Below are 26049 nucleotides of genomic sequence, written 5' to 3'. Positions count from 1 at the left end.
TTGCTTTGCTTCTGATTCGCATAGTTTCCAGTTCAGAGCCCAGAGATTGGCCTGTAGTAGGTGCTCAGTAAATATATATTGAACAAACCAGGGACCAGTGTTCAATTAAAAATAATAGATTTGTAACCTCCATGCTTGCTTTTTCATTTTAGCCTCACCTACAAGACTATAGTTTGAAGATTTGCCCTTCTATGACCTCTCTCTTAGTAATATCACTGCCCCGAAAATCCACAGAAAGAAAGAAAAAACTAGTATTTGTTGGGCAGACACTATGTTTTAAGGCATTATCTTTTCTATGTTTTATCCTTGTTTTGCCCTCACTTATTCTTTTTAACATACCTTCAAGGTAACTGCTGTTATTCCTAGGTTTGCTTGTTTGTTTGTTTTGGTGAGTTAGTACAATCTCCGCTATGTTTAGCTCTTGGCCGCCTTCCTATGGAGCCAGCACTAGGACCCAGCAGTCCTCAGCCCTCCTCCCTGTGCCTGTTCCCCTGCACCAGTCGTGCAACTTCTTGTCTTATGTGGCTTTTGCCAAATTGTTTAACTACCGTTTCACTTCATTCTAACACACACTAATGGAGAGGCTGCATTCTGGAAGGAAAGCCGTCTTCTTGTAAAGAGATCTTTACAAAATAGAGCAGTAAATGAGAAGCTGGATGAAGTCCAACAAAGTCCCCAGGAAAGCACAATGGAAAGGGGTGATTAGGTCTGTGTTTGAGTTAGAGGAGACCTCAGAGAGGCTCTGACACCTCACTTGCATTTTTAAAGGCAATAGGGTTTTGTCTTCTCTGTGCTGCTTGCTTTCTCAGAATGTGACTGTGTGAATGTTGTTGGATGGTTGTACCATTTTATCCTGATGTGAGTGAATCTCTTAGGAATTTCCTGGTTTTGATTTTAGTAACAAATCTAAAACATTTTCCCTGCTTACCAAATTATCAGTAGACTCTTTTTTCCTTTTCTTATAGAGATTGTTATTTCACCTTACTCCTAATCAAGAATGAGTCATCCCTAAGCAGTGCAGTATCTTATGCTTTTATAGAGCTTCATAGTTCTCCAGGTGCCTGTACTGCATTATTTCATTTGATCTTCACAATGACCTGTGAGTGTAACAAGATCTATACTATATCACTTTCTTGAGCCTTTTTTTAATAATCTTTTTAATTCTTTAGTGGAATATGGGACTGACATTTGAGCCTAGGAAAACCTGACTTTTCATTTAGTTTTACATACACTATAACCTAATTTGATAAATACTATATACAACATTTATTGGTTTTCCTATGCAATCAATGTTTGGATACAAATTTGAATAAGGGCTACTTTCTCTGACAGACAGGGGGAAGTATATACAAATTATCTCTATTCATCATATAATAAAAGCATAGAGCAGGTTGGAAATGGATAGAGACCAATCTCTTTTACACGTTAGTAATTGCATTGCCTTAATCCCATATGCAACTATCTTTGGCTTTCAAATGTATCTAGAACTATTGGATAGGAGACTGGAATAATTAACTGTATCACCTGCTGGTTTGTGTACCATGGTAAACATTATGGTAAAATAAGTCATTAATGCTGAATAATAATTCAACCTCATACTTCCTTCTACATTCATGCAGTTAATTGGATTTGTTGCTATTTCCACAAATATAACTATGTGGATTTCCCTTTCAAAGTTCCCTCCCATCTGCATCTCATGAAACTGCACTATTTCTTCTTGTGATTATTCTTTTTTATTTCTTCTCTCATTGATGCAAGTGCTTAATTATGGAGTCAAAAGTAAACTACACCTAGGGTTAAATACTAAAATCAGAAAGTAAAAGCCAAAAGGAGCTTTGGAGCTCATTTGGTGTCCACCTCTCTTTAGTTCCCACTTGAAGAACCTGAGGACCAGAAAGATCACCTATTCTATTAAAAACTTGAGCTCCAAAATGTGTGTACACTAAGGCATGCATTATCTCACGGTGAGATGATTCTATGTGAGAAATTATTAAGGAAGCTATTAGTTCTGTATTAAAAGAAGCCCATCTGGTTTTTCTGTTTAAGTTTAGGGTTACTTTCTTAAAGCTTGTAAGAAAGAGATTCTAGTGATATACACACATGTACATACATACCTGTATACGTGTGTGTGTGTGTGTGTGTGTAATTCTCCATGCAAATTATTTACATCCTAAATTTGTTTATTGTAAAGTAAGTCATCAGTACTAAGTAATGGTCCAATAATAACCTTTAATCTTTGTGAATACCAGAAGTTATAAACTTTTTTATGATGACCCTGAAACTTAATTTATCATTTCTGAATAAAGGTAGATAGCATTTATTCAAAGTTTACTATGTGCTGTGTGTCATTATCTCACTTAAACTTCAAAGCATAGACATTTAAAAAAATTTTATGAGATGAAAAAAGTCAAGACGGTTTTAGAAACCTTTTAAAATAATGATTTTTTTAAAGCTTCTTGATTAAACTACTTTTGAAATCAATTTGTATGGTGCTGTGTGTGGAGATAATCTGCTGAGTTAGTCTGACCATAAGATGGAGGTAATAATCGAAATGCTCTGGAATGTTCTGCAGGATACACGGTACTGACAGGAAACCGTACCTTCACTGAGTTGCATAGCAGGCCCTTGCCTTCCTTCTGTATGGATTAGGTTCTGAGACCCAGCGTCAGAAGCTGGAATTCTCAAATTCTATGCTTGGCACTTTCTCCGTATATTTTCTCAGCAAAAAGGCAAACTTATAAAAATACTTTTGCCAAAACAAGGGTGATAATAACAGAGATAAAATTAGCAATTTTTCTCATTCTTCATGATTATTCTTTAGCAATACTTGATTCTTTCCATTTAGTAATTTTTTCAGTCATTACATTTGTCTATGTGTTATCTGTGTAATTCAGTGCTTTTGACACCCTGATCTAACCGTGAAGATTTAGGACAAGACCTAATGTTTATTCCTAAACATTTTAGGCGAAATGAAATCAAGTCATCATGTGAAAAATTAGGCAAAGTTCCAAAGAAAAGTAATTAACTCAGTTTTTACCTGTTGAATTCTTGTCCTTTGAAGAAGTGAGTAATGGCTACAACTCTTTCAGCGGATGACTTTTTGGAAGTGTGAACAGAAAGGAATTTCGCTGGAGGCACAAGGGCGCCCAAGGAATGAGCGGGGGAAAGAGGCGCTGTTAAATGTAGACAAGGAAAGTACAAACTTTGTAGGCTAGCCCAAATTTTTATGCTACTAAAATTTTAAGAAATGCACATGAAGTGTACATGCTTAGATTTTAAGCTGTTTCGTTTCTCATTATTGAGTAACCGAAAGATAACTGTATATAATATTGAACAAATTCAAGATCTGCTGCCGTCTTTCAACAATTTTAGTTATATTTTAGTGTAAATAGTTAAATAATATTTTAGTTTCAATAGTTAAATAGTAAATACTTAAATTTTAAATAGTATTAACTATTGTTAGTTAATGGTTAATAAACTATAATCTAGTTTATTACTTTAATTTCAACTTTAAAAAATTTCCAAAATATCTTTTTGCTTACTTTCAAAATTTGATGTGTTTAGAGTTGAAAGCTGCTTATGAATAACTTATATGCAAAATAATTTAAAGCAAAACTTTCAAATGGTGTTTCTTCTCCTAATTTCACATTTAAATAAGAGTAACCAAAGAATTAGTTCCTTGGCAAGGTTGCTGTTCTCATACAACAAATACAGTCATTGTTTATTGGACATTTTTTAAGCTTTGCAGGCTTATATTGATTGTGGTTTGGTAATTCTTTAAAATATTTATATAAATAAAAATAAATTCTTTGAGCCATGAGATACTGATAACTATAGCCTTATCATATTTTTTAAAACTTGACTTAACTGTGTTTGACTTACTATTCTAAAAAGAAGAGTTAAAATGAAATTCTAAAAAGTTAGGCACATCTTTTATCAATTTATATACTTGTTTATGTTTCAAATGTCTCAGTCAGTGAAAGACCAGTCACTAACAAAGAATGAGGAGATCATATGATGGGAAAATACTACGTCAACTATCTTACGTTTATAGTATTCTGAATGTTAACTGTATTTAGTTACAAATTCATTTCCTTTCAAACACTTGCTTAGTTTTCAATCTTTAAGCTGTGTCTGCATGAAGCAACTGGCTTGGATGTTTTGATCGAAACCTTTTTTTTGGCAACCATTTATTTGCCAGCAATGAAAATGTTTTGAAAGGCGAATAAATGTTTTTGTGGGTAGACTCTTCTATGCAACGTAAGGCTTGATCTAGTGATCCTACCTTCCTGTATTCTGAATAAGAAATTAATCTTGGAGAGCAAGACGAATGGCTTGATGCTAAGCATTTATTATTTAGTGCCAGTTTTGTGTACCTGGACATCTCTCATAGGTTTGTTGTCAGAGTTAAATGAGATAATATATAGAAAGCATGAAGCATAGGATTGTACATTCAATAAATGTTAGCATAAAAAGAGTGTCAGCTTTTGTTTAAACATGGGTGGTACCTGTGCCAATCTCCAGACATTCTCAAAACCCCACTAAATGACAGCAAAATAATTTTAAAAAGCATAAACCTAAGAGACAGAGAAACTGGGAGAGGATTAAGTAGCACATGAGAGATGTCAAAAAATTATGGAAGCCTAAAAGTGGATAGAAATGCTAAAGATTTCACAGACTTGAGAAAAATTAAACCTTAGAACTTGGAAAAGATCAAGAGTGACAGTATCTCTGAAGAAAGAAATCTTTGGTGGATGAAAAGCAGGAGGATTGGTAGAAAGTAAAGGAGCAATTTTATCCCAATACCCTATCCAAACCATATAGGCAGTCAACTACCCCTTTGCCAGTCTGGCAAAATAGTATAGATTTACTCTCTGAAGAGGTTGAATTAAAAAAATCTGGTATAAGAGATGCCAGGCACAAAGACCACCAAAATTCAATTAATAGACATTCTAGAAAGAACCCAGAAAACAGAAGGAAATAAGTTTTCAGAGTAATTCAAGCAAATTTCCCATACATGAAGGACAAGAATTTATAAGTTACTCTGTGAGTACCAGGAAAATATATGAAGACCCTCACTAAGTCACAGCAACAGGAAATTTCTGAATTTCAAGTGGAAAGAGAACAATAGTAAAAGTTTCTCAGAGGGGAAAAAATGTTATATAAACACTTAGGAATGAAAAACAACTGACTTTTCTACGGCAACATTTTTAAGCTAGAAGACAATAGAACATGCCTTTAAATTTCTGAGGGAGAATGATTTTTAACTTCAGATTCTTTACCCAGCCAGATTATCAATTTAATATGAGAGTGGCATAAATAAATTTTCAGACATGCAGGATCTTAAAAACTTTATTTCCCATGTACCTTTTCTCAGGACACTATCAGTGGTGTTTTCAGCTGCAGCCCACCACTGTGGGAGGGGAGAAAGATATTGCAGTTTGAGTTCATTCTAGTTAACTGCCTGCTTAAAATATATATATATATATATATATATGAGTGTGTGTGTGTGTATCTCAATATTCTTCAGAGGAACATACAGAATCCAGAGTCCTTACAATGTATCATTTACAATATCTCAGATAAAATCCCAGATTCTTTAAAATATGGAGTAACAGGAAAACACGACCCATACCCAAGAGAAAATACAAAATGGGGACTGACTCCAAGATGACCAAGATGTTGAAATTAGTAGACTGGGATTTTTAAAGCAGCTTTATAACTATGATCAAGAATGATAAAGGAAATTTCCAGACAGTGTGCTGTACCAAAATAAGGAAGTAGATTAAGAAAGAGCAAGAAGTGGGATCAAGAAAACGAGAATCCAAAATGGAATTGTTGAAGAAAGTCTGGAGGGCTCCAGATAAGTCATCTCAAGAGGGAAAACAAAAACCAAAACAATGAAACTGAAAGAAATTCTTATACGTTTCAAGTCTTTCAGAGAGTTTTGAATGAAATATTGTTAGGTTCACAAAAAATGAAGCAAAAAAAACAAACCGAGAAAATTATTAGCCACAAGAAAAATTTTTTTAATTATAAAAAAAAATTTGATCATACTGGCCAAGCTGTAATAGTGTTTACAGAGTCATAATAATATAAACACTGGGTATTAATTAACAAAAGGTTATATTTTGTAAAAAGATCAATAGAGGAGGAAAGAGATGGTTAAATATGAGGCATCTGAGAACACTAAATCTTCATCTTCCCTAGTAAGAAGTCCTTAACAGTGTTTAAAGCTGGAAAATAAAGAAAACAAGTGTTATAAACATGTTTCAAATATGGAGGTAAACGATAGAAGAACAAGCTAAAAGAGTAGAAAGCAGTTGCCTCTAGAAGCAGAATTACGCATTGGAAAGAAGTGTGGCAAGATATTCCTGTCTATCCCTATAAAACTTATAGTATTATTTGACTTTTAATGTATACATTGTAACATTAGAATTAAAATTGAATATTGGAATTAAATTAGAATTAAATATTTGTAACACGCATAGCACAGTGGCTGGTACAAATTAGGTACTCAATAAGTGGTAGCTATTATTACTACTAAGGTTATTAACTCTTCTACTAGTGATTAAAATTATTGGTTACTCATTTCTGACAGAAGAGAAACCTATAAACCTACAAATCTAGAGAAGTTATTTGATATTTTTAAGATTATACAGTTTACTTAGTGGTAGAGCTAGAACTGGATTCCAGATTTCCTAACTCCAAGTTCCTTCAGTCACAACATGGAGGATTCAGGGAGAATTATCTATGGATAATTATCTATTTGAGGCTATCTATGGCTGACAAGTATTCCTTACAAGCAGAACTGTCCTTTCATAGTGTTGCCTAGAATCTGGCCTGTTAAATGATCCATGATAGACCAATGAATAGAAAGACAAATAAATCTTAGCCCAGATTGTCACCTGGGCTAAGATTTTGCCTCTTCATGACATAGCTTTCAACAACTCTTGCCTTTTACTATTTACTTATTTACTATTTACCCTCAAAAAGGAAAGATCCAGCAGTTTAGCTAGAACCCAGAGGAAAGAGGTATAACAGAAGTGTGGTTAAAATGGAATACTTTCAGGATTTTAATGATTGTGAAATCGTCAAATTAATTTTGCTGTACTTTTAAAACCTTTTGTAACTTTAGAGAAATCTTTCTGCTGAATTTACGTGGGCTCCAGCCAAATGCAAGGGTTATTGACTTCGTCTAGCCCAATTCATTTATATTATAAATGGGAAACTGAAACTTGTTGAGGGGAAATGGATTGCCAACATTTAACATACATTTATAACCTGCCTGTTGGGGAAAGGTGGTCCTGGACTAGAGGTATTATTCAAAAGGAACTTGGGAGGTAAGAGTGTTAGGTAACTGGTTGAGGAAAATAAAGAAGAAACTTGTTGACAAGTATACTTAAAGATATTGTAAACTGAGTATATAAGTTCCATGCCTAGGATAGATAAACACTACTCTGTGAAGGTAATCATAGGTCTTCTTTCTTGGAGAAAATTATTTTGAAGCCTATACTTTAAAGAAGAAAGTACTGCATCCCATAAAGAATCAAGAATTTCTCATAATTTGAGTATAGTAGTGTATTAGTCAGGGTTCTCCGGAAAAACAGAACCAATAGGATGTGTGTGTGTGTATACATAGATTACTTAATTGATTGATTATGAGGAATTGGCTTATATGATTATGGAGTCTGAGAAGTCCTAAATTCTGTAGCTGGCAAGTTGGAAACCCTGGGGAGGCAAAGTCTAGTTCCAGTCCAAGTCCAAAGACCTGAGAATCGGGAGGTGCTTCAGTCCAAGTCAGAAGACTGGAAAAGATGCCTGCCCCAGTTCAAGGCACTGAGCCTTTTTGTACTTTTCAGGTTTTCAGCTGACTGACTGAAGCTCACCCATATTAGGAAGGGCCATCCGCTTTCCTCCTGTACCATTTCAAATGTTAATCTCATCCAGAAATGCCCTCACAGTCACACGTGGAATAATGTTTGACCAAATGTCTGGGCACCCCGTAGCCCAGTCAAGATGACACATAAAATTAACTAACTGTCACAAGTACACAAAGGCGTAAAGATAGAACTGAAATTATTGGAGCTTAAATGTAGAGTAATATGAGAGAAAAACAAGAAATATAATGAGAATGAGGATATAGGGAAAAATCTGAGTCAGTCAGGCTTCAAAGACCACATTGAAGTTGGATAATGAGTTGTCATAGATCCTGGAACAAGAACTGTGGACATTATATTTAAGGAAGATCATTTTAGCACTTAAATCTAGGATGCATCACAATTTGGAGGCGTTGAAATTTAAAAACCAATAAGCGAAAAGCCCCAAAGGCCTGGATTAGGATGAATAGTGTGGAAATAGAGAACAAATTCCAGACCCTGAGCAGATTAAAACAAACAAGAAAATCAACAGAAGTTGGTGAAAATACAATAGAGTGAGGAAAAAAAATGAGTTTGAATGTTAGTGTTGTTGATAGCAATGAGAAGTTGAGAAGAAATTTATTTGTGGGATCAGAGATGAGGCATTTAAGATGAGGCATCAAAGATGAAGCTTAAAGTGTACCTTTTAATGCTCAACCTCCAAATAAAGTATCATAAAATATTTAAAATACAAGCAAGAGTTTTGATATGCTAGGGGAAATTTTTGTCCTTTAAAGAGTTCTTACAAGTTTAATATTATTTTTCGTTTACTTTGAAGAATAGAAATAATGTCAGAAAGAACAAATAAAGAGTTACTATTAATAGTAAAAGAGTTACTATTGTGGTAGAATAATAATGTCTTTTAGCAAAATATTTCCCTAAGTTGCAAACAAATCTCCGTAAGGTTACTATTACCATACTTTTATCCATATAGTTAAGAAAATTACTTTTGTATACTTGTTCAACTAGTGTTTAGTCTTAAAATATTCCTCTGCTCTGCCATTTCTTGCATATTTTATAACACAATTAAATGTATACTACTTTGATTGTAATGAAAAAGTTTGAAAAATGTACCGTTTTTCGTATTATTTAAATTGCTGCCAGAAATACTTACTTTGCTACAGTGAATATTTAGTAGAACTTCCATTTATTGTCAAGGATTAAGAAATTGAGGAATTTCTTAAGGTATTAGGAATATTTTGTGATTTTTGATGTCCTGGTTCTAGTATTGCTTTCACATTAAATTTACCAGTCCTGAGCTCAGCATCCTGTGAAACTGGACTGCCAAGCTGCTAGCCTGTTTTTTAAGCTCATGGTGTTAAAGAAGAATTTCTGTACTCTTTCTGGTAGGCATAGGCACAAATTTCTAGAAGTAAGCCAGTAGGTAATGCAAACATTAATGTGATTGCTGTAATTAGCTAATAAGATTGGTCTCCTCCCTTGGTAGAGAGGAGGAGGTCATAGTTTGAAAGAGGTGGTTTTGGAGCACGGAACACATCAGGGCCAGATCGGCTTGGTGGGGTAACACAATGAGCTTTCAGTCCCAAGGATTCACGTCATGGGAGTCCAAGGCATGCTGGAGAGTGCTAGCAGTGCTAGTGCCGGTATGGGTCCTAGGTTAAGTGAGGGAGATGAGTAAATCCGGTAGATGAAAACGAAAGATGAAGTTTTCCTGCTGGTTATGACAACATAACCATGACAGAAATTCTAGATCCCTACAATAGTTATGTACTGGTTTTGAAATAGTTTTAAAATATCTAAATCTTCCGTGTTTATTTTCCATTTTCTTTCTTTTCCAAGTTAATGTATTTATAAACTGATATTTTGGAGAGTGATATAAATACAGATTATTTAGACGTAATGTGGATAAACAATTGATGAATTGGGAAAACTATTTAAGGACATTTATTTATCCTGATCCATTCTTAACATGAGTAAAATTACTTATATGTGTATAGTACTTTATAGTTTTCAAATCATCTCCATCCTCCATTTAAGAAAATATAAAGTTATTTGACATTGCTGCCTTGTGGTTCTCTCTCTGTGTCCAGACAAACGGATATAGAGCCCATATTCTTCCTCACACTGATTGCATGTATTTTAGACTATGATAGAAATGTTTTTATTTGAAAAAACACATATACACATATTTCTGTGACACTTCCATTTTTTAGAAAAATATGTTCAAATTTTTCCTGCTGAAAACTGTTAGTTTCTTTCTGGGTAGATATGTCATCTTTTTAAAAACCTTTTCCCCAAGATTTCTTTTTAAATGGTTCACAGTTAAATTTAAATTTCTATATTTAGGTAGAATTATGTTTATATACCAACCACCAGTATCCAGGAAATCCAGTGGTAAGGCTGACACATAGGGAGTTTATAGTCTATTTTGTAGTCTGTGTATTTAGACAAGGTTTGAAGCTTACTTACCAAAATCGCTTAAACATTCAAGCAGAATTTCTTTAGTACAAATGCACTATTTGATTTCTTATAATTGTTAAGATAACAGTGTGTCACTTTTTAAAGATTGATTCTCAGGAATATGTATTAGATTTAGTCCTTTCAAAGAAGAATGCATTCATGAACTGCTTTTATATGTAAATATTTTTGTAATGTTGGATAAAGTTGGTTTGGTGCAATCACCATGGTTTGATCAAATTTGGAAGAAGTTACGGGCACATTTTTGTAGTGTTTTCTCCAGCATCTTTATTTTTTTCAGCTGGACTTATTTTATGTTTCTTCCAACTAATCAAAATAAGAGACTGATTTTGCTTGTGCCAAAAAATAGAGCTATCATTTTTCACATTCTTCTATTTTCCAGGTCATTTTCAAGTAAGATTGTGTTTCTAGGACTTCTGAATTCCAGAAAGCTCTCAACTTTGTAGATATAAGTGCCCAGATGAACATTTCAGGGGGAATCTAACTTTTCATGCAGCATGTTTTGTGTTGTGCATTCCAGACACAGTTAACTTTTTGTGTGCATGCGATTAGTGTGGAAAGAAATTAATGCAGTCCAGTATTATGATTTATGGACTGAATCCTTTGCCCACTAAAGACTTGCCAAAACTAAAACTATTTTTTTTCCTTTGGATATTAGAAACAGCTACTGTTTTTGTTGATCTTTTAAAGTTCTGAATGGGCCTATTTCAAATCATACCAGCATGGGAGCTCAGATTAATAATATGCTTATTCAACTAGTGATACTGAGTGAAACCATTGCTCACATGGATATGAGGATAAAATTTCATAAAATTATTTTCAGGTGCATTAGTGCATTTCTAGAAGCTGCACATGATTTTTCTTTTGCATGAAAGAAATCAAGGATTTCTGTTTATTGTATCAGTTACAGGTGGGCTTATAAGTTAATTTAATTGCATTTTTTATACTTTAAAACATAAGACATTTTGCTTTTAAAAGCAGTAGTGTGATTGCTGGATTATTCCCAAAGGTTTTTAACTCTTAGTGTATCTATCTCTCTTGAGACATCATGACTGTGGTACATTTAATTTAGATATTGAAAAAAATTCCTAAATTTCCTTTGTTGTTAGTTACAGCAAGCTGCTGAAGTTTCTCGGCTTCGGGGAGCAAGGGTAATCTCTGATGAAGATCTTCTGTTTTTGATGCGCAAAGATAAGGTAATATAAAACAGTTTTCTTGTATTAAAATGCCATGCTTGATGCTTAATTACACTTATATAAGGAAATCATGTATTCTTGTTACATAGCTTTCAAATTGGAATCGTAACTATTGAACTAAGTCTTAGTCTTCATAGTTGGCACAACAAAATGGTTTCCTACAAGAGAATTGATATTTATTTTTACATGGGCAAAAGTGCTTATGTAAAACTGCTAACAACTAATTCTCACTTATCTTTACATACCTATGTAGACATTTTCATTGCTATATAATATTCAGTGTATGTTGACTCTGCTTTGTTATGATAAGTGGGATATAACTGAATGGCATATTTACTTCTAATTTTATACAGGATTACAGGCTTTCATGGAGTAATTTTTTTAACTTGAAATACAAGGTTTATTCTGTGACCCTGGTTTATAGGAAAAAACAAATCAATCAAGATGACTATTCCAATAGCATAAATATATACCATAATGTCTGGGGTTTTTTTTATAATTAAAGATCTACCTTTCTTACTCTTTGAACTCAGGTATTAAAATATTTCAGCTGGTATTTACATGTCTAATTTTGTCATAACGATCTTTTATGAGTAGCTAGTTGAAAATAATATTTTACATGTTTTTAATAAAAGTTTCATTTGCAGGTTACATATAAAAAACGAACTGTGAGTAACCACGGTGTGTTATAGTAGATGCCATCCGAAGTGAACAAGCAGTGCTTAGTTCCCAGTGTGCCCTCCTCACTTCTCCATTGTTTCTCCCTGCCCTTTTCATACACTTAACTATTGCTTTTCCACCATTTTTGTATGCTTGTAGCTCTGACTTTCGTCAGAAGGCAGTCTCCTCTGACCTTTTGAATAACCTTGTAATATCCTTTCTGCTGTCCAGTTACTTCATATCTGTAAAACCTTTCATTCTGATTGACTGAAGGTTGACTAAACTTGGACCAAGTATTTTCTCTTCCTATGCAGTGAGATTCAGAGTTTTACAAACTGTACCTTGACCAGTCTACTGTAAATTTTATAAATTTTTAGTTCATTAACTCTTAGATAGTATGAGGAATATAATGGAAGAGAAAGGAAGTGTCTTCACTATCAAGAAGCTGTAATCGAGTTTAGGAAATCTGTAAGATTTAGTTAAAGAAGCATTTTAAGACTCAAAGAATTTTAAGGCTGTGTAATTTGGTGGAGAGACTGTAGGATTTGTTGAAGTGGAGGTTTCTGCCTAGGGTGAGACATACAGTCATATGTAGAATGGACCAAATGCAAAGGAACTAACCAGGATGCTGTTAGTGTAATCAAGGCAAAATATGATTAGTATGATGGCTCTGGAAGTGGAGAAGAAGGAAAAATTCAGAAAGATAGTGAAGAGTAAGAGTATGCGGGATTTGGTGATTTCATGATAGTTGGAGGACTACAGAGAAACAGGCAGTCTACAGAGTGGTGCTGTGAGGAAGAAGCCTCAGGGTGCTGTTGGCAGAAATGAGGATCCTGAGCCAAGATTCTCTCTTCAGGCAGGTGGAGAAGGGTAGAGTCAGCATTAGCACTTTACTGAATCTGTCCGGTCATTTTTTTTTTCACTAAAAGCTAAAGTGGTGAGCATAAAAAGCAGTCCACACTGACACTTTTTCCTGCCTTTTGGAGAAGTCAAAATTTCAAATCATATTGAAACTTCAGGAACATACACTAATTGACAATGACTTTCTGTTGTCCAGAGGGACTCTTAACTAGAATCTTTTTAGCAACCGAGAGCATAGCTGTAATATGATAGTTCCAATGTTCTCATCTTTCTCCTCAAAATAATAATTTTATTTATATGCTGACATACTCCAAACAGTATTTGAAGTAGATTCCATAGGTGTAATAGAAGACAAAGTAAAATTTAAAGTACCGAATGGAATCAGAGCAAAGAGAAAAGAAGGGTAGCGAAAGATCTGCATACAGGCGTATGTTTTTTCTCTTAATAATTTCACTTTATATTCAACCAGTATTTTTTGACCGCCTACCATGTTTTACATATTGCACTAGGCAGCTTCACGCATTCTTTCATTTATTCCTCCCAATAGTCCTGTAAGGTTGTTACTTTTCCTTTCGTTGTAGATAAAGAAACTGAGATTCAAAGGTTCTATGTTCTACTTCTGGGGCCCTGTTAAGCGCTAGTTGTAAGACGGTTTTTAACCTCATTTTCTCTACACATAAAAAGGAGATAATTATATTTGTCTGCATCGCAGGTCTATTATGAATATCAAATGATGCACATGTAAAAGAACTTCATGAAATACAATATATTTCATCTACTATTAGGAATCTTCAATCCGAAAGCCAAGAACCAGTAATAATACATTCTAAGTGTAAGCACACAACAAATTAAAAAGTATCATCAGTGACTTTTATTTATTTATTTTTTTTGAGGAAGATCAACCCTGAGCTAATATCTGCCAATCCTCCTCTTTTTGCTGAGGAAGACTAGCCCTGAGCTAACATCCGTGCCCATCGTCCTCTACTTTATATGTGGGACATCTGCCACAGCATGGCTTGATGAGCTATGCCATGGTCCTCACCCAGGATCCGAACCGGCGGACCCCAGGCCGCCAAAGCAGAACGTGTGCACTTAACCACTGTGCCACCGGGCTTGCCCCCGTCAGTGACTTCTAAAGTTAAGCAGTATTGTGGTCTTCTAATAAACCTAAAGAAAGCCATCATTAAGATCCAACTATCATTCATCAGCTTTGAGTTTCATAAAAGTATGTTCTTCAGATTACAGAATGTTTTCTAGAAATATAAAATATAAACCAACTCATTTAAATAAAAGATTTTCAGAGAATAAAAAACAATAAAAAGGAGAGTGCTTAACTTTTTAGAGCAGTTGTTACAAACTCCTCATCTAGATGTTTATAAATCATTTTTAAAAATAAAATTTGGTCTTGAGTGTTTACAAAATTCTATAGTCAATATAGTTAGCTTAGGATAGAAAATTTGATATTTATCACAATTTGCAGAAAAAATTTAAAACTTTTTATAAGATTAAAAACGTGGGGGCTGGCCCTGTGATTTGGAGCATCTGGGTACTTGCAAATGAAACATGCTTTTAAAAGTGTTTGTGTTTTATCTTTTATGTTTAATTTAATGACTACATTAAAAATTAAAATTTTAGAGTATTATTCTGAGACTTGCTGTATTTTCCCCAATGATCCTGGAATACAAGTTTATTAAATTTGGTTATCGTTGTAGTCTTTAATCAGTAAAGTGAATGTATGTATGAGGTTTCTTATTTACTTATTTCATATTTTTAATAGAAAAAACTTAGAAGACTGCTAAAATACATGTTTTTCCGAGACTACAAATCAAAGATTGTCAAAGGCATAGACGAGGATGATCTCCTGGAAGGTAACCTAAACAAAACACCAAACTGAAAACAATATGACACATCTATGCTGGATGACACATTTATGCAATGTTTATGTAGACATTCCCATCAGAGTAAAATATATGTACTTCCATTAAATTACATAGTTTAGAAATTATCCAAATATTTATTAGTTGGCAAGTTAACCTTGTGATTTTTTATGTATGTGACTTCATAGTAATCTGGAATTTCAGTTCTTTCTTTTGGTAATATGTCCTGCTTTACATCAGAATATCATGAAACTAAGAAAACTGTGTTGATTTAAAACATAATTGATTTTAGCAACTGTAGTTTTTCTGTCGTGGATGTAGGGAGCCAGAACTGTTATAAAATATCTTTGAAATGGACACATGGGTTTTTATTAATTTATTATTGGAAGTATGTGATATGTTTTCTGATGGAAAGTCACCTCATTGTGATGTGTTATTTCTGTGCTGTTTGAAATCTAACAAAAAGCCTAACAGAGTAGAAAAGTTTCCTTTTCTCATTTTCCAACTCAATTCCCCATTTTAGAATATTGAGAAAAAATATTATTGTTGTAAAATTAAATGATGCTAAGCAGAAAATAATTACTAAATAATACTTATTGAATCAAAATAAATATGATATATTTTTAGAAATAACTCATTCATTTTCTATTGAATACAGTCATTGTATAGTGGTGTTCATTGCTAATATATGCATTGATAAATAAAGTAGGTAAACAAACTCTACTGGATTAAGGACAGTTCCAGAAAACTCCCCAAACCAACTGAAGAGTTAATGAACTTCGAAAGAAAAAGAGTTATTTGCATTTACCATCAACAAATCAGCAAGTCTAATAACATGCAAAAAAAATTTTTGATCAAATGTTTTACTTGGTGTTGCCTATTTAATATTCCTCCAGTTCTCATAGGATTTAATTCCTGGAAAATAGTTCTCCAGGTGAATTTAAATCCTTCCTTTTATCTAATGCATAAAGAATATAAACTTGGAGCAAAACAGATCTGAATTCCAATGAATCTCAGTTCTCTGCTTTTTATCTCTGTGACCTTGAGGGTCAATTTTCTCATTTATAAGTCAGAAATTATACCACTTACCATGTAGAGTTCTTATGAGCGTTCAACATAATGTATGAAAAGCACCTGATACATTCCTGCCACTGAATAATGATAGCTGTTAATACCATGCTTTGAACACTGAAAAGCTCAGAGTAGTGAGACTAGTATTGAATTGTACTAATACCATCATACCATCATCAGTTTAATGCCCTCTCCTCCTTATTTATTTCAAATATCTCCTCTTTATCCTCATTTAAATTTTCTAATTTTGTGTGTCTTATAAAGTTTTAAAATATTTGATCTAATTTATAAGATAAAATACTCAGGTAAAATACATCTAATACTGAGGTGAGACTTCTAGAATGGCCATGTGAGGAGTGTAGTAGACTCTTTCCCCAGTGTAACACATGTAACTGGTGAAAATTTTTAAAAAATGATCATTTAAAGTCTCTGGAATTTGTCCTAAGATCATAGAGCAAATGTAGAAACATATAATCAAGAAAATCTACTAAATCTCATTAAGAACAGTGAGAGTCTATTGCATTTGAGCCATGACCTGCTCCTCTCTTCCCTTCCCATGCCCAATAACACTGGGCACTTGCTTCTCCAGCTCCCAGTCTAGGGCAACAGTTTCACCCCAGGAGGAACAAGAGGTCAGCATTTCTCATCTCTGGCTCCGTATTGCAGAAACTCTGTTCTACTCAGGTACAACTGAAAGTACTGGAGCTTCCATTCATCTTCTATTCATAGGGAAGCTCTACCCTAGATGTGGCAGACTGAGAATACTGGGCCCTGATTACCCTACTCTAGCTTACTCATAGGGAGTAAAGCTCCACACCAGAAGGGACAAGATTAGAAGATAAGTGGCTACCATCCCTGCCCAGCTCCCCACTCTCAGATCTAGGAGAGTCTCTCCAGGAGAAGCTGATTGCTGTTCCCACCTGCAGCTCCAGTACAGTGATGCAAAGGTTCAGTCCAGACAGAGATGCAGGGCTTAATCACGGAGAACTGTGCAGCTCTCTCTCTCTGGAGACTGATTATTTGGAATAGACCATGTGGAAGTGCATACCTAAGGGTGTTGTAAAAAACAATGGAGATCCTGGTGGTGAGCAGTTAAGAGGAAGCTGGTAGCTCTGTAATACTAATAACAACAAGCAAAACAGTGCATAGGCTAAAAGTTTAACAGAAGAAACAAAGGAAAGAGAAGACTAAGAAGAGTCTTCCTGGCGTCAGAGCAAAACGTAAAGGCTGGTAATAACTTGACTCTGCAGAAGAGCCCAACATTATTTAGATTAGTCTGTGGAGCAGTGCATGCCCAAGAGTATTATTAAAAATGATGGAGCAATCAGTCAGCAATTAGTGGAAGCTAACAGCCATGTGTGATACCAAGAGTCAGACCAGCTCAAAACTTAATGGAGAGATCAGGATAAATTACAGCCAAAGAGAATCTTAGTAAAACCACAGTCATCCCTGGTGATTAAGAAGACTGCATGCTCAAGTCTGTGCCCTCTGAGGAGCAACATCTGAGGCTGCACACTGCAAAGGAAAGAAACGTTATTGAACTAATCCAGCCAAGTCACTAACCAAATAAACAACCAAATAAGCAATGACAACAAGCCCTGCAAAGGGGAAAGAATTATTATCTAGAGTTCCTACAGTATATTATCTAAAATGTCCATTTTCCACAGCAACAGCTAAATACTAGACATGCAAAGAAACAGTTATTTGTGATCCATAAAAAGGGGGAAGGAAAAAAGCATACAACACAAATGCCTTTGAGGAGGCCCAGATGTTGGACTTAGGAGACTAAAACTTCAAAATACCTTTTAAATATGTTAAAAGAACTAAAAGAAACCATGTTTAAAGAACAAAAGGAAGGTATGATTACAATGTCTAACAAAATGGAGAATATCAATAAAGAGATAGAAATTATAAAAAAGAAACAATTTCTAGAATTGAAAGGTATAATTACAGATAAAAAAATTCAGTAAGGGGGCCCAAAAGTAGCTTTGAACTGCCAGAAGAAAGAATCAGTGAACTTGAAGACAGATTGCTAAGGATTATGCAGTCTAAAGAACAAAGAAAAGAAAGAATGAAGAAAAATTAACAGAACTTCAGAGAAATATGAGACACCATTAAGTGAGCCAACATACACATAATGGGAATACCAGAAGGAAAGGAAAGAGTAAAAGGAGTAGAAAAAATATTCAAAGAAATAGTGACTGAAAACTTCCCAATTTTGATGAAAATTATTAATCTACACATCCAAGCAGCTCAACAAGTTGCAAGTAGGATAAACACATAGAGAGCCACATTCAGACATTTTACAGTCACCGGCCACATAATGATGTTTGGTCAGCAACCAATCATGTATATGATGGTGGTCCCATAAGATTATAATGGAGTTGAAAAATTCTTATCACCTAGTGACATCATAACTATTATAACCTCGTAACACAACTCCTTACTCACACATTTGTGGTGATGCTGGTGTAAACTTACTGTGCTGCCAGTCATATCAAAGTATAGCACATATAATTATGTACGTTACATAATACTTGATAAGATAATAAACAACTATGTTACTGGTTTATGTATTTATTATACTATGCTTTTTACTGTTATTTTAGAGTATATTCTTTCTACTTAAAAAAAATGTTTACCGTAAAACAGTATGCCCTGTTACACCAGCAGCAGCCTCATACATCTCTTGTTTATCATGTCTCTCAATTGCATCATTTTCTGTTGTTCTTGATTTAAACTTTTGTTGTTTTGTTCATCATGGCCCCTAAGCATACAAAATCCGCTGCTAATGTTGCCAGGTAAGAGGCCACATTGCATGATTGACCTGCAAACAAAATTAAAGTGATTAAGGACTATGAAGTTGGAAAATGAGTGATAGTTGTTGCTTACCAGTCAGGCATGTCCCATTCCAGCACAGCTACAATCTTGAAGAACAAGAACAAAGTGACAGAAGCTGTTAAAGGATCTGCTTCTTTGAAGGCAATGACACTAACAAAATTTTGAGAAGGGCCCATTATAATCAGACTTGGAGGAACTTTTAATGATGTGGATTGAAGATCAGACACAGAAGCATATCCCTCTCAGTGCCATGATGATCATGGCCAAAGCAAAGATGTTGTGATGTTGGAAGAAAAGCCTGGACCCAACTATGATGTTGAATTTATTGCTAGCTGTGGGTGGTTTAAACAATTCAAGAATCGTTATTCATTACATAGTATGAAACTGAGTGGTGGTCTGTGACCAAGTCAGTACCAGGTTTCAAGGCTTTTAAGGACAAGATGGCAGTCTTGCTTGGAGGCAATGCTGTAGGCTACCAATGGAAACCCTTTGTGATCTGGTACAGTAAGAACCCCAGGGCCTTCAAGCATATCAGTAAGCACTCACTGCCAGTGTACTACAGAAGCAATAAGAAGTCATGGATGACCTAGCTCCTCTTCTAAGATGCCCTCCTGAATTGCTCTACCGGCGAAATGGAGAACTACTGTTTGGAGACTAATGTACCTTTCAAGGTTTTGCTTGATAATGCTCCCGGACATCTTCCTTTTATTAATAATATTCCTCCCTATATCAAAGCAGTGTTTTCCCTCCAAACACCACTTTTTTGATCCAACCAATGGATCAAGGAGTTCTAGCAGCTTTTAAGGCCAACTACCTGAGGAGAACCTTTGCCCAGGCTATTGCTGCAACTGAGGAAGACACTGAGAAGATACTGATGCAATTCTGGAAGGATTATAACATCTGTGACCATCAGGAACATTGCTTGGGGTGATGTCACCAAGGAGTGTATGATTGGCATCTGGAAGAACACATCCTAGAGATTCAACCATGACTTCAAAGGATTTGCCGAGGATGAAGAGGTTGCAAAAATCAACAAGACTGTGCTTGATGGCAAACAACTTTAATTTGGGTGTGGGTGAGGATGACACTGAGGAGCTCCTAGAAGTGATTCTTGAGGAGTAGACTAGTGGGGAGTTGGTGGAATTGGAACAGGAATGCATAGCTGAAGAGGAGGCAAGAGAAAAGAAAACCACAAGAGAAGAAAAAGAACCCCTAAGAAAATTCACAGTGAAAGGGTTTAGCAGAACTTTTGTACTTTTGTAAACTTCAGCAAATTCCTCAAAAAGTTGGAAAACATGGACCCTAACACTGAAAGATTTTCATTAATAGAGAGGAATGTTCATGGTGCATTATCTGCTTACAAGCAAATCTTGACGAAAAAAGAAACAAACCACCATAGACTTACTTCTGGAAAGAGTGACACCTCTTCAAGAAGAGTCTCAGGCAGGTCCTTCAAGAGGTATTCCAGAAGAAGACATTGTTATCATAGGAGATGACAGCTTGTGTGTGTTACTGCCCCTGAAGACCTTCCAGTGGGGCAAGACATGGAGGTGGAAGACAGTGATATTGATGATCCTGACCCTGTCTAGGCCTAGGCTGATATGTGTGTTTGTGTCTTTAACAAAAAAGTTTAAAAAGTTAAAAAAAAATTTAAAAATAAAAGCTTATAGAATAAAGGTATAAAGAAAGAATTTTTTGTACAGCTGTACAATGTATTTGTATTTTAAGCTAAGTTATTACAAAAGAATCAGAAAGTTAAAAAAATTAAAGTTTATAAAGTAAAAAAGTTACAGTAAGCTAAAGTTAATTTATTATTGAAGAAAGAAAATATTTTTTATATATTTAGCACAGACTAAGTATACAGTGTTTACAAAGTCTACGGTACTGTACAGTAATATCCTAGGCCTCCAAGGCCTCCACATTCACTCCACTCCCTCACTGACTCACCCAGAGCAACTTCCAGTCCTGCCAGCTCCAGTTGTGGTAAGTACGCTTTATAGGTCTACTGTTTTTTTAATAGTTTATATCATATTTTTACTGTACCTTTTCTGTGTTTAGATACACAAATATTTACCATTGTGTTATAATTACCTACAGTATTCAGTACAGTACATGCTGTTCTGCTTTGTAGCCTAGGAGTAGTAGGCTATAACATATAGCCTAGATGTGCAGTAGGCTGTACCATCTAGGTTTATGTAAATACACTCTATGATGTTCGCACAATGAGAAAATTGCCTAGCGATGTATTTCTCAGAACGTATCCCCATCCTTAAGCGACATATGACTAGTAAAAATGTTGAAAGGCAAAGACAAAATCATGAGATCTGTAAGAGAAAAGCACCTCATCACACCCAGTGGAACCCCAACAACATTAACAGCTTACTTGTCATCAGCCGTATAGCTCAGAGAGCAGTGAGATGACATATTCAAAGAGCTGAAAGAAAATGCTTGTCAACCAAGAAACATATCCAGCAAAACTAACTTTCAGAAGTGAAGGCAAAATAAAGATATTCCCAAATAAACAAAAACTGGGGGAATTTCTTGCTAGCAGACCAATAGAAAAGATACTCAAGGAAATTCCTCAGGCTGAAAGCAAGTTGCACCAGACAGTAATTTGAATCCACACCCACACAAAAAAACAGGTAAAGGTAATTATGTAGATAAATATAAGAAACAATATAATTGCATATTTTCCTTTCCTCTCTTAACTGATTTAAAAAGCAATTGTATACAACAGTATATATAATTGTAATGTTAGGTCTCTAACACATAGATACATACTTAACAACACAATTGAGGTGGGTGGTAACAAAGCTATATTGGAGTAAAGAGTAACACAAGATGGTAGTTCACATTACAAAAAGAAATGAAAAGAAACAGAAATGATAAATAAGATGGTTAATATAACCAATTCTATAAATATTTACTTTCTCTCCTATAAAGACACAAACTACTGAAACTGAATTAAGAAGAAAGTTTGAGTAGACCTATACTAAGTAAACAGTTTGAATTAGTAGAACTTTTCGAAAAGAAAAACCCAGGCCCAGGTGACTTCACTGATGAATTTTACCAAATATTTGAAGAAGAATTAATACCAGTTCTTTCCCAACTCATTCTGCAAGGCCAGTGTTACCCTGATAGGAAAATCAAACAAACACATCACAGGGAAAGAAAACTACAGACTAGTATCTTTTTGAATATAGATGTAAAAATTTTCAACAGAGTACTAGTAAACCACACCCAGGAACATCTAAAAAGGATCATACTCCCTGACTAAATGGGCTTTATCCCAGGAGTGGAAGACTGACTTAAACTTAGAAAACAATTTGTTATAATACATCGTGTTAATAGAATAAAGGACAAAAGCTACGTGATCATCTCCATAAATGTAGAAAAATATTTTGAAAAAAATCCAAAGTCTTTCTTGAGAGGAACTCTCAACAAATTAGGAAGAGAGGGGAAGTTTCTTAATCTGATACAGGTCATTGTTAAGAACTGAATGTTTGTGTCCCCATGCAATTCTTCTGTTGAAGCCTCATCCCCAGTGTGATGGTATTTTGAGATGGAGCCTTTGGAAATTAATTACTCACGAGGAAGGAGCCTTCCTGGATGGGATTAGTACCCCTCTAAGAAGAGGCACAAGTGAGCTTGCTCTCCATGCCTGCTGTCTGCCATGTGAGGATACAGTAAGAAGATAGCCATCTCCAAACCAGGAAGCAGGCTCTCACCAGACACCGAATCTGCCAGCACCTGATCTTGGACTTCTCAACCTCCAGAACTATGAGAAACAAATTTTTTTTAATAAATAAATAAATATTTTTATTTTTTAATCCATCCAGTCTGTGGTATATTTATTATAGAAGCCAAACTGACCAAGACAGACATCTTTGGAAAACCCACAGCTAACATCACACTTAATGGTGAAAGATTGTATACTTTCATCCTAAGATATTTGGGTTGTCTTTATTTTGTATATGAACATATAATTCATCACATTAAAAATTAAGCTAGGGACCAGCCCTGGTGGCCTAGTTCAGTGTGCTCTGCTTCAGCGGCTCAGGGTCAGTTTCTGGGCACAGACCTACACTACTGATAGTGGCCATGCTGTGGTGGCTGCTCACATACAAAAAGAGGAAGATTGGCAACGGATGTTAGCTCAGGTGAATCTTCCTCACCAAAAAACAAAAAACAAATAATCTAGTTCTTCCTTAATCACTAATTCACACTGGTAGTGATATGCCTTAAACTGATTTAATTGCCTATTATAATATTACATTCCTTCCTGACTTTTTGCAGTAATTTTCTCAGTTATGTTTTACTTTTAAATAATATGATAGTTTTGTTTCTTGAGAGAAAAAGAGTAAGATCTCATCCCTTTAATTTTCAAATATATTGCCTCAGTAATGTATATAATATTCTCTTGTTTTAATTGCATGTCTCAATCCTGATGTTATTTATTTATGTCTTTGTTTTTATTTCTTTTCTTTTTTTTTCTTTTTTCTCTTTTTTTCTTTTTTCTTTTTTTTTTCTTTTTGAGGAAGATTAGCCCTGGGCTAACTGCTGCCTCTTCTTTTTGCTGAGGGAGGCTGGCCCTGAGCTAACATCCATGCCCATCTTCCTCTACTTTATATGTGGGACGCCTACCACAGCATGGCTTGCCAAGTGGTGCCATGTCCGTACCTGGAATCCAAACCGGTGAACCCTGGACCGCCGAAGCAGAACATGTGCACTTAACTGCTGTGCCACCAGGCCGGCCCCTTATTCATTTTCCTAATTAGGCTTGCCATAGCAGGATTCTTTTTCCAAATCTGAGGGCCATTCCTTTTTTTCGTAAGGAATTTCCATCAATTCATTCACACTTATTGTGGTAATTGATATTTTGGTTTTATTCTCTCAGTCTTATTTGTAACAAGAATAAATGATTTAATTCTGCATGACTTACACTTTTGTTTTGGATACAAGGATTCTCCTTTTCAAGATTATTTTGAGAGAATTCCAATTCTGAATTTCATGTGCAGTATTTAATTCATGTAATGATTGGTGTGAATGTGAACTGATTAAGCACGTTTCTTTTTTTCCTTGTCTTATCTTCATGAAGACAAATTGAGTGGCAGCAGTAATACAAACAAAAGACAAAAAACTGCTCAAGACTTTCTCAACTCTATTGACCAAACTGGAGAACTCTTGGCAATGTTTGAAGATGACGAAATTGATGAAGTTAAACAAGAAAGAATGGAGGTATAGTACATCCTTCCCCTTTCATAGTAAGAGAATAACCATTACAATGCCAGTGCTATTTGATGCTATCCTTATGTTCTTTAAATGTTGTCTGAAATTCCCAAATCAATGTCTTCATGTCTGAAGGCAGCATTGTTCAGTGGAGTAGTCCTGGAGAAGGTGTCAAACTCTGCCTTCAGCATTGACTTTGGGAGATGATTTCAGTTTTCTGTTTCACTGTTTCCTCCTTTGAATATGAGTAGACTTCCCTACACTTCCTTCTGGATCATACTTTTACCGATACTATTTTATTCTGTAAAAGCTAATTTATAATTTGATGTTTACTTATTTTTTGCTGCAAATCATTCAGTTGTCTTTGTGGGCAAAGGTAGTTCTTACTGCTTTTGTTTTGGCATAGAGCGTGAAGAGCCGTTTCCAGGCTGTAGTTGCAGGCTATGGTTGCACTCCCTAGCTAAGGTGGTATCCAGGCAATTACATGCTTTATATCACTGTAACACAAGGTTAGTGACAAGTGTTTGGATTCCCTGGATATGTTTTAACAGTGAATAAGAAAATTGTATGCCTTCTATTTACCTTAGCTATCTATTCATAAAAGTGTTTCCTTAAAACCTTCTGGAAAAATAAAAGTAGTGATTGATTTCATTTAAGTGCCTTCCAAAATACAAGGCATTATTCTTATCATGTATCATCTTATTACTGTACTTTACATGTAAAAAATTCATTTTCTTATTCTCTCTAAATTGGGCAAGAGAGATAATTCCAGAACTCTAAAAGATCGTGCTAAGTGCCTACTTTATCATAGTCTCTATGCATGCTAAAAATATAATTATTTTATGTTAAATTTTGGAGGAAGTCCAATAGACATACATGCTTTATAAACTTTAAACAACCTTCTTTAAAGAATTAGTATGCTTAGATCATGAACTATGATCTAAAGGCAGTGTTCTTCTTAGGTATCAATTACCTTAGAAATGTGTGGTTATCTTGGCTTGGGGCAACTGCAAATGGTTTTAGTTCAACTTCGCCTTGGGCCAGAAACATGCTAAGTTGTCCAAAGCAGATGATAAACATATATTTCTGATGTCATTATGGCCTAAGCAGGATATGATTGTTTAGTGGCATGGTTTCACTTATGATGCATTACACAGAGAGCAAATATTGTTTATGCTTTATTTTTAAAACATTTTTATATGATACAAATGGGCATTAAGAAAGATTCATTAAGGAGGGACTCTACATAAAACATTAGTAAAATTGAACAAGTAGCTTTTCAGTTTTGATGGGAAAATCCCTGTCCACCAAGCCCATTGCCCAGAAGGGCATTCTGCAATCAAGGAGAAGAGAAGAAACGGAGTATGTTGTACCACTAAGCTTGTAATAGCAGGCTCCTGTAGACGTGGAAAAATGATGAGTCAGGAAGGTACGCATTAAAGTCAGTGAGATATCTGGAAATGCGGGGTGGAATGCGTTTGGGAACTTATGTTATCTATATACCTCTTCCCTGTAGTTATTTATCACATAGTGGTAACCAGGATAATAAAATATCAATAATTGATAAAAAATAGTCACAATGAAAGTCAACTTCATCTATACAATAAAATAATAACTTGCAGTTTCTGTAAGCTTTATAACATAACTAAACTCTCTAACCAAGATAACAAAGAGTAGTTTTGATATTCTACTCGTCCAAATAATAGAGTTTAACTGAATAAAAATTGCTGAACTTGTAGACATAACTGTAGACAGTAGAAAGTGGAACCGTTAAGAGCATAGGCCTTGCCTGCTTCTAATTTGACAGGTTATAGTTTCAAGCGTAAACCACAACTGTGGCGGTCCATATGAAACCACTTTGGACCCACAGACTGCAATCTCTTGCTTTTAAAGTGCAGTAGAATAATCAGTCCTGGCATCACTTGGTGATTTAATTTTCCTCTAAGCATCACTTAC

At 35.0% G+C, this 26049-nt stretch overlaps 1 protein-coding gene across 27 annotated transcripts in view; it reads left to right on the top strand.

The window, feature by feature from the left end:
• The window catches only part of SUPT3H (SPT3 homolog, SAGA and STAGA complex component), a 465972-nt gene that overhangs the window by 299874 nt on the left and 140049 nt on the right, over positions 1-26049 (top strand). For all 27 annotated transcript variants that reach the window (XM_070244677.1, XM_070244690.1, XM_023624265.2 and 24 more), the window contains 3 exons: positions 11468-11554; positions 14853-14943; positions 23963-24102. In XM_070244677.1, coding sequence (XP_070100778.1) covers positions 11468-11554; positions 14853-14943; positions 23963-24102 — 318 coding nt within the window. The remainder of the gene's footprint in view (positions 1-11467; positions 11555-14852; positions 14944-23962; positions 24103-26049) is intronic.

This window comes from Equus caballus, chromosome 20 (genome assembly GCF_041296265.1).
Source record: "Equus caballus isolate H_3958 breed thoroughbred chromosome 20, TB-T2T, whole genome shotgun sequence".
Lineage (NCBI taxonomy): Eukaryota > Metazoa > Chordata > Mammalia > Perissodactyla > Equidae > Equus > Equus caballus.
Note: the sequence above shows the minus strand (reverse complement) of the source record. Positions and strands in the feature narration are given on the sequence as shown.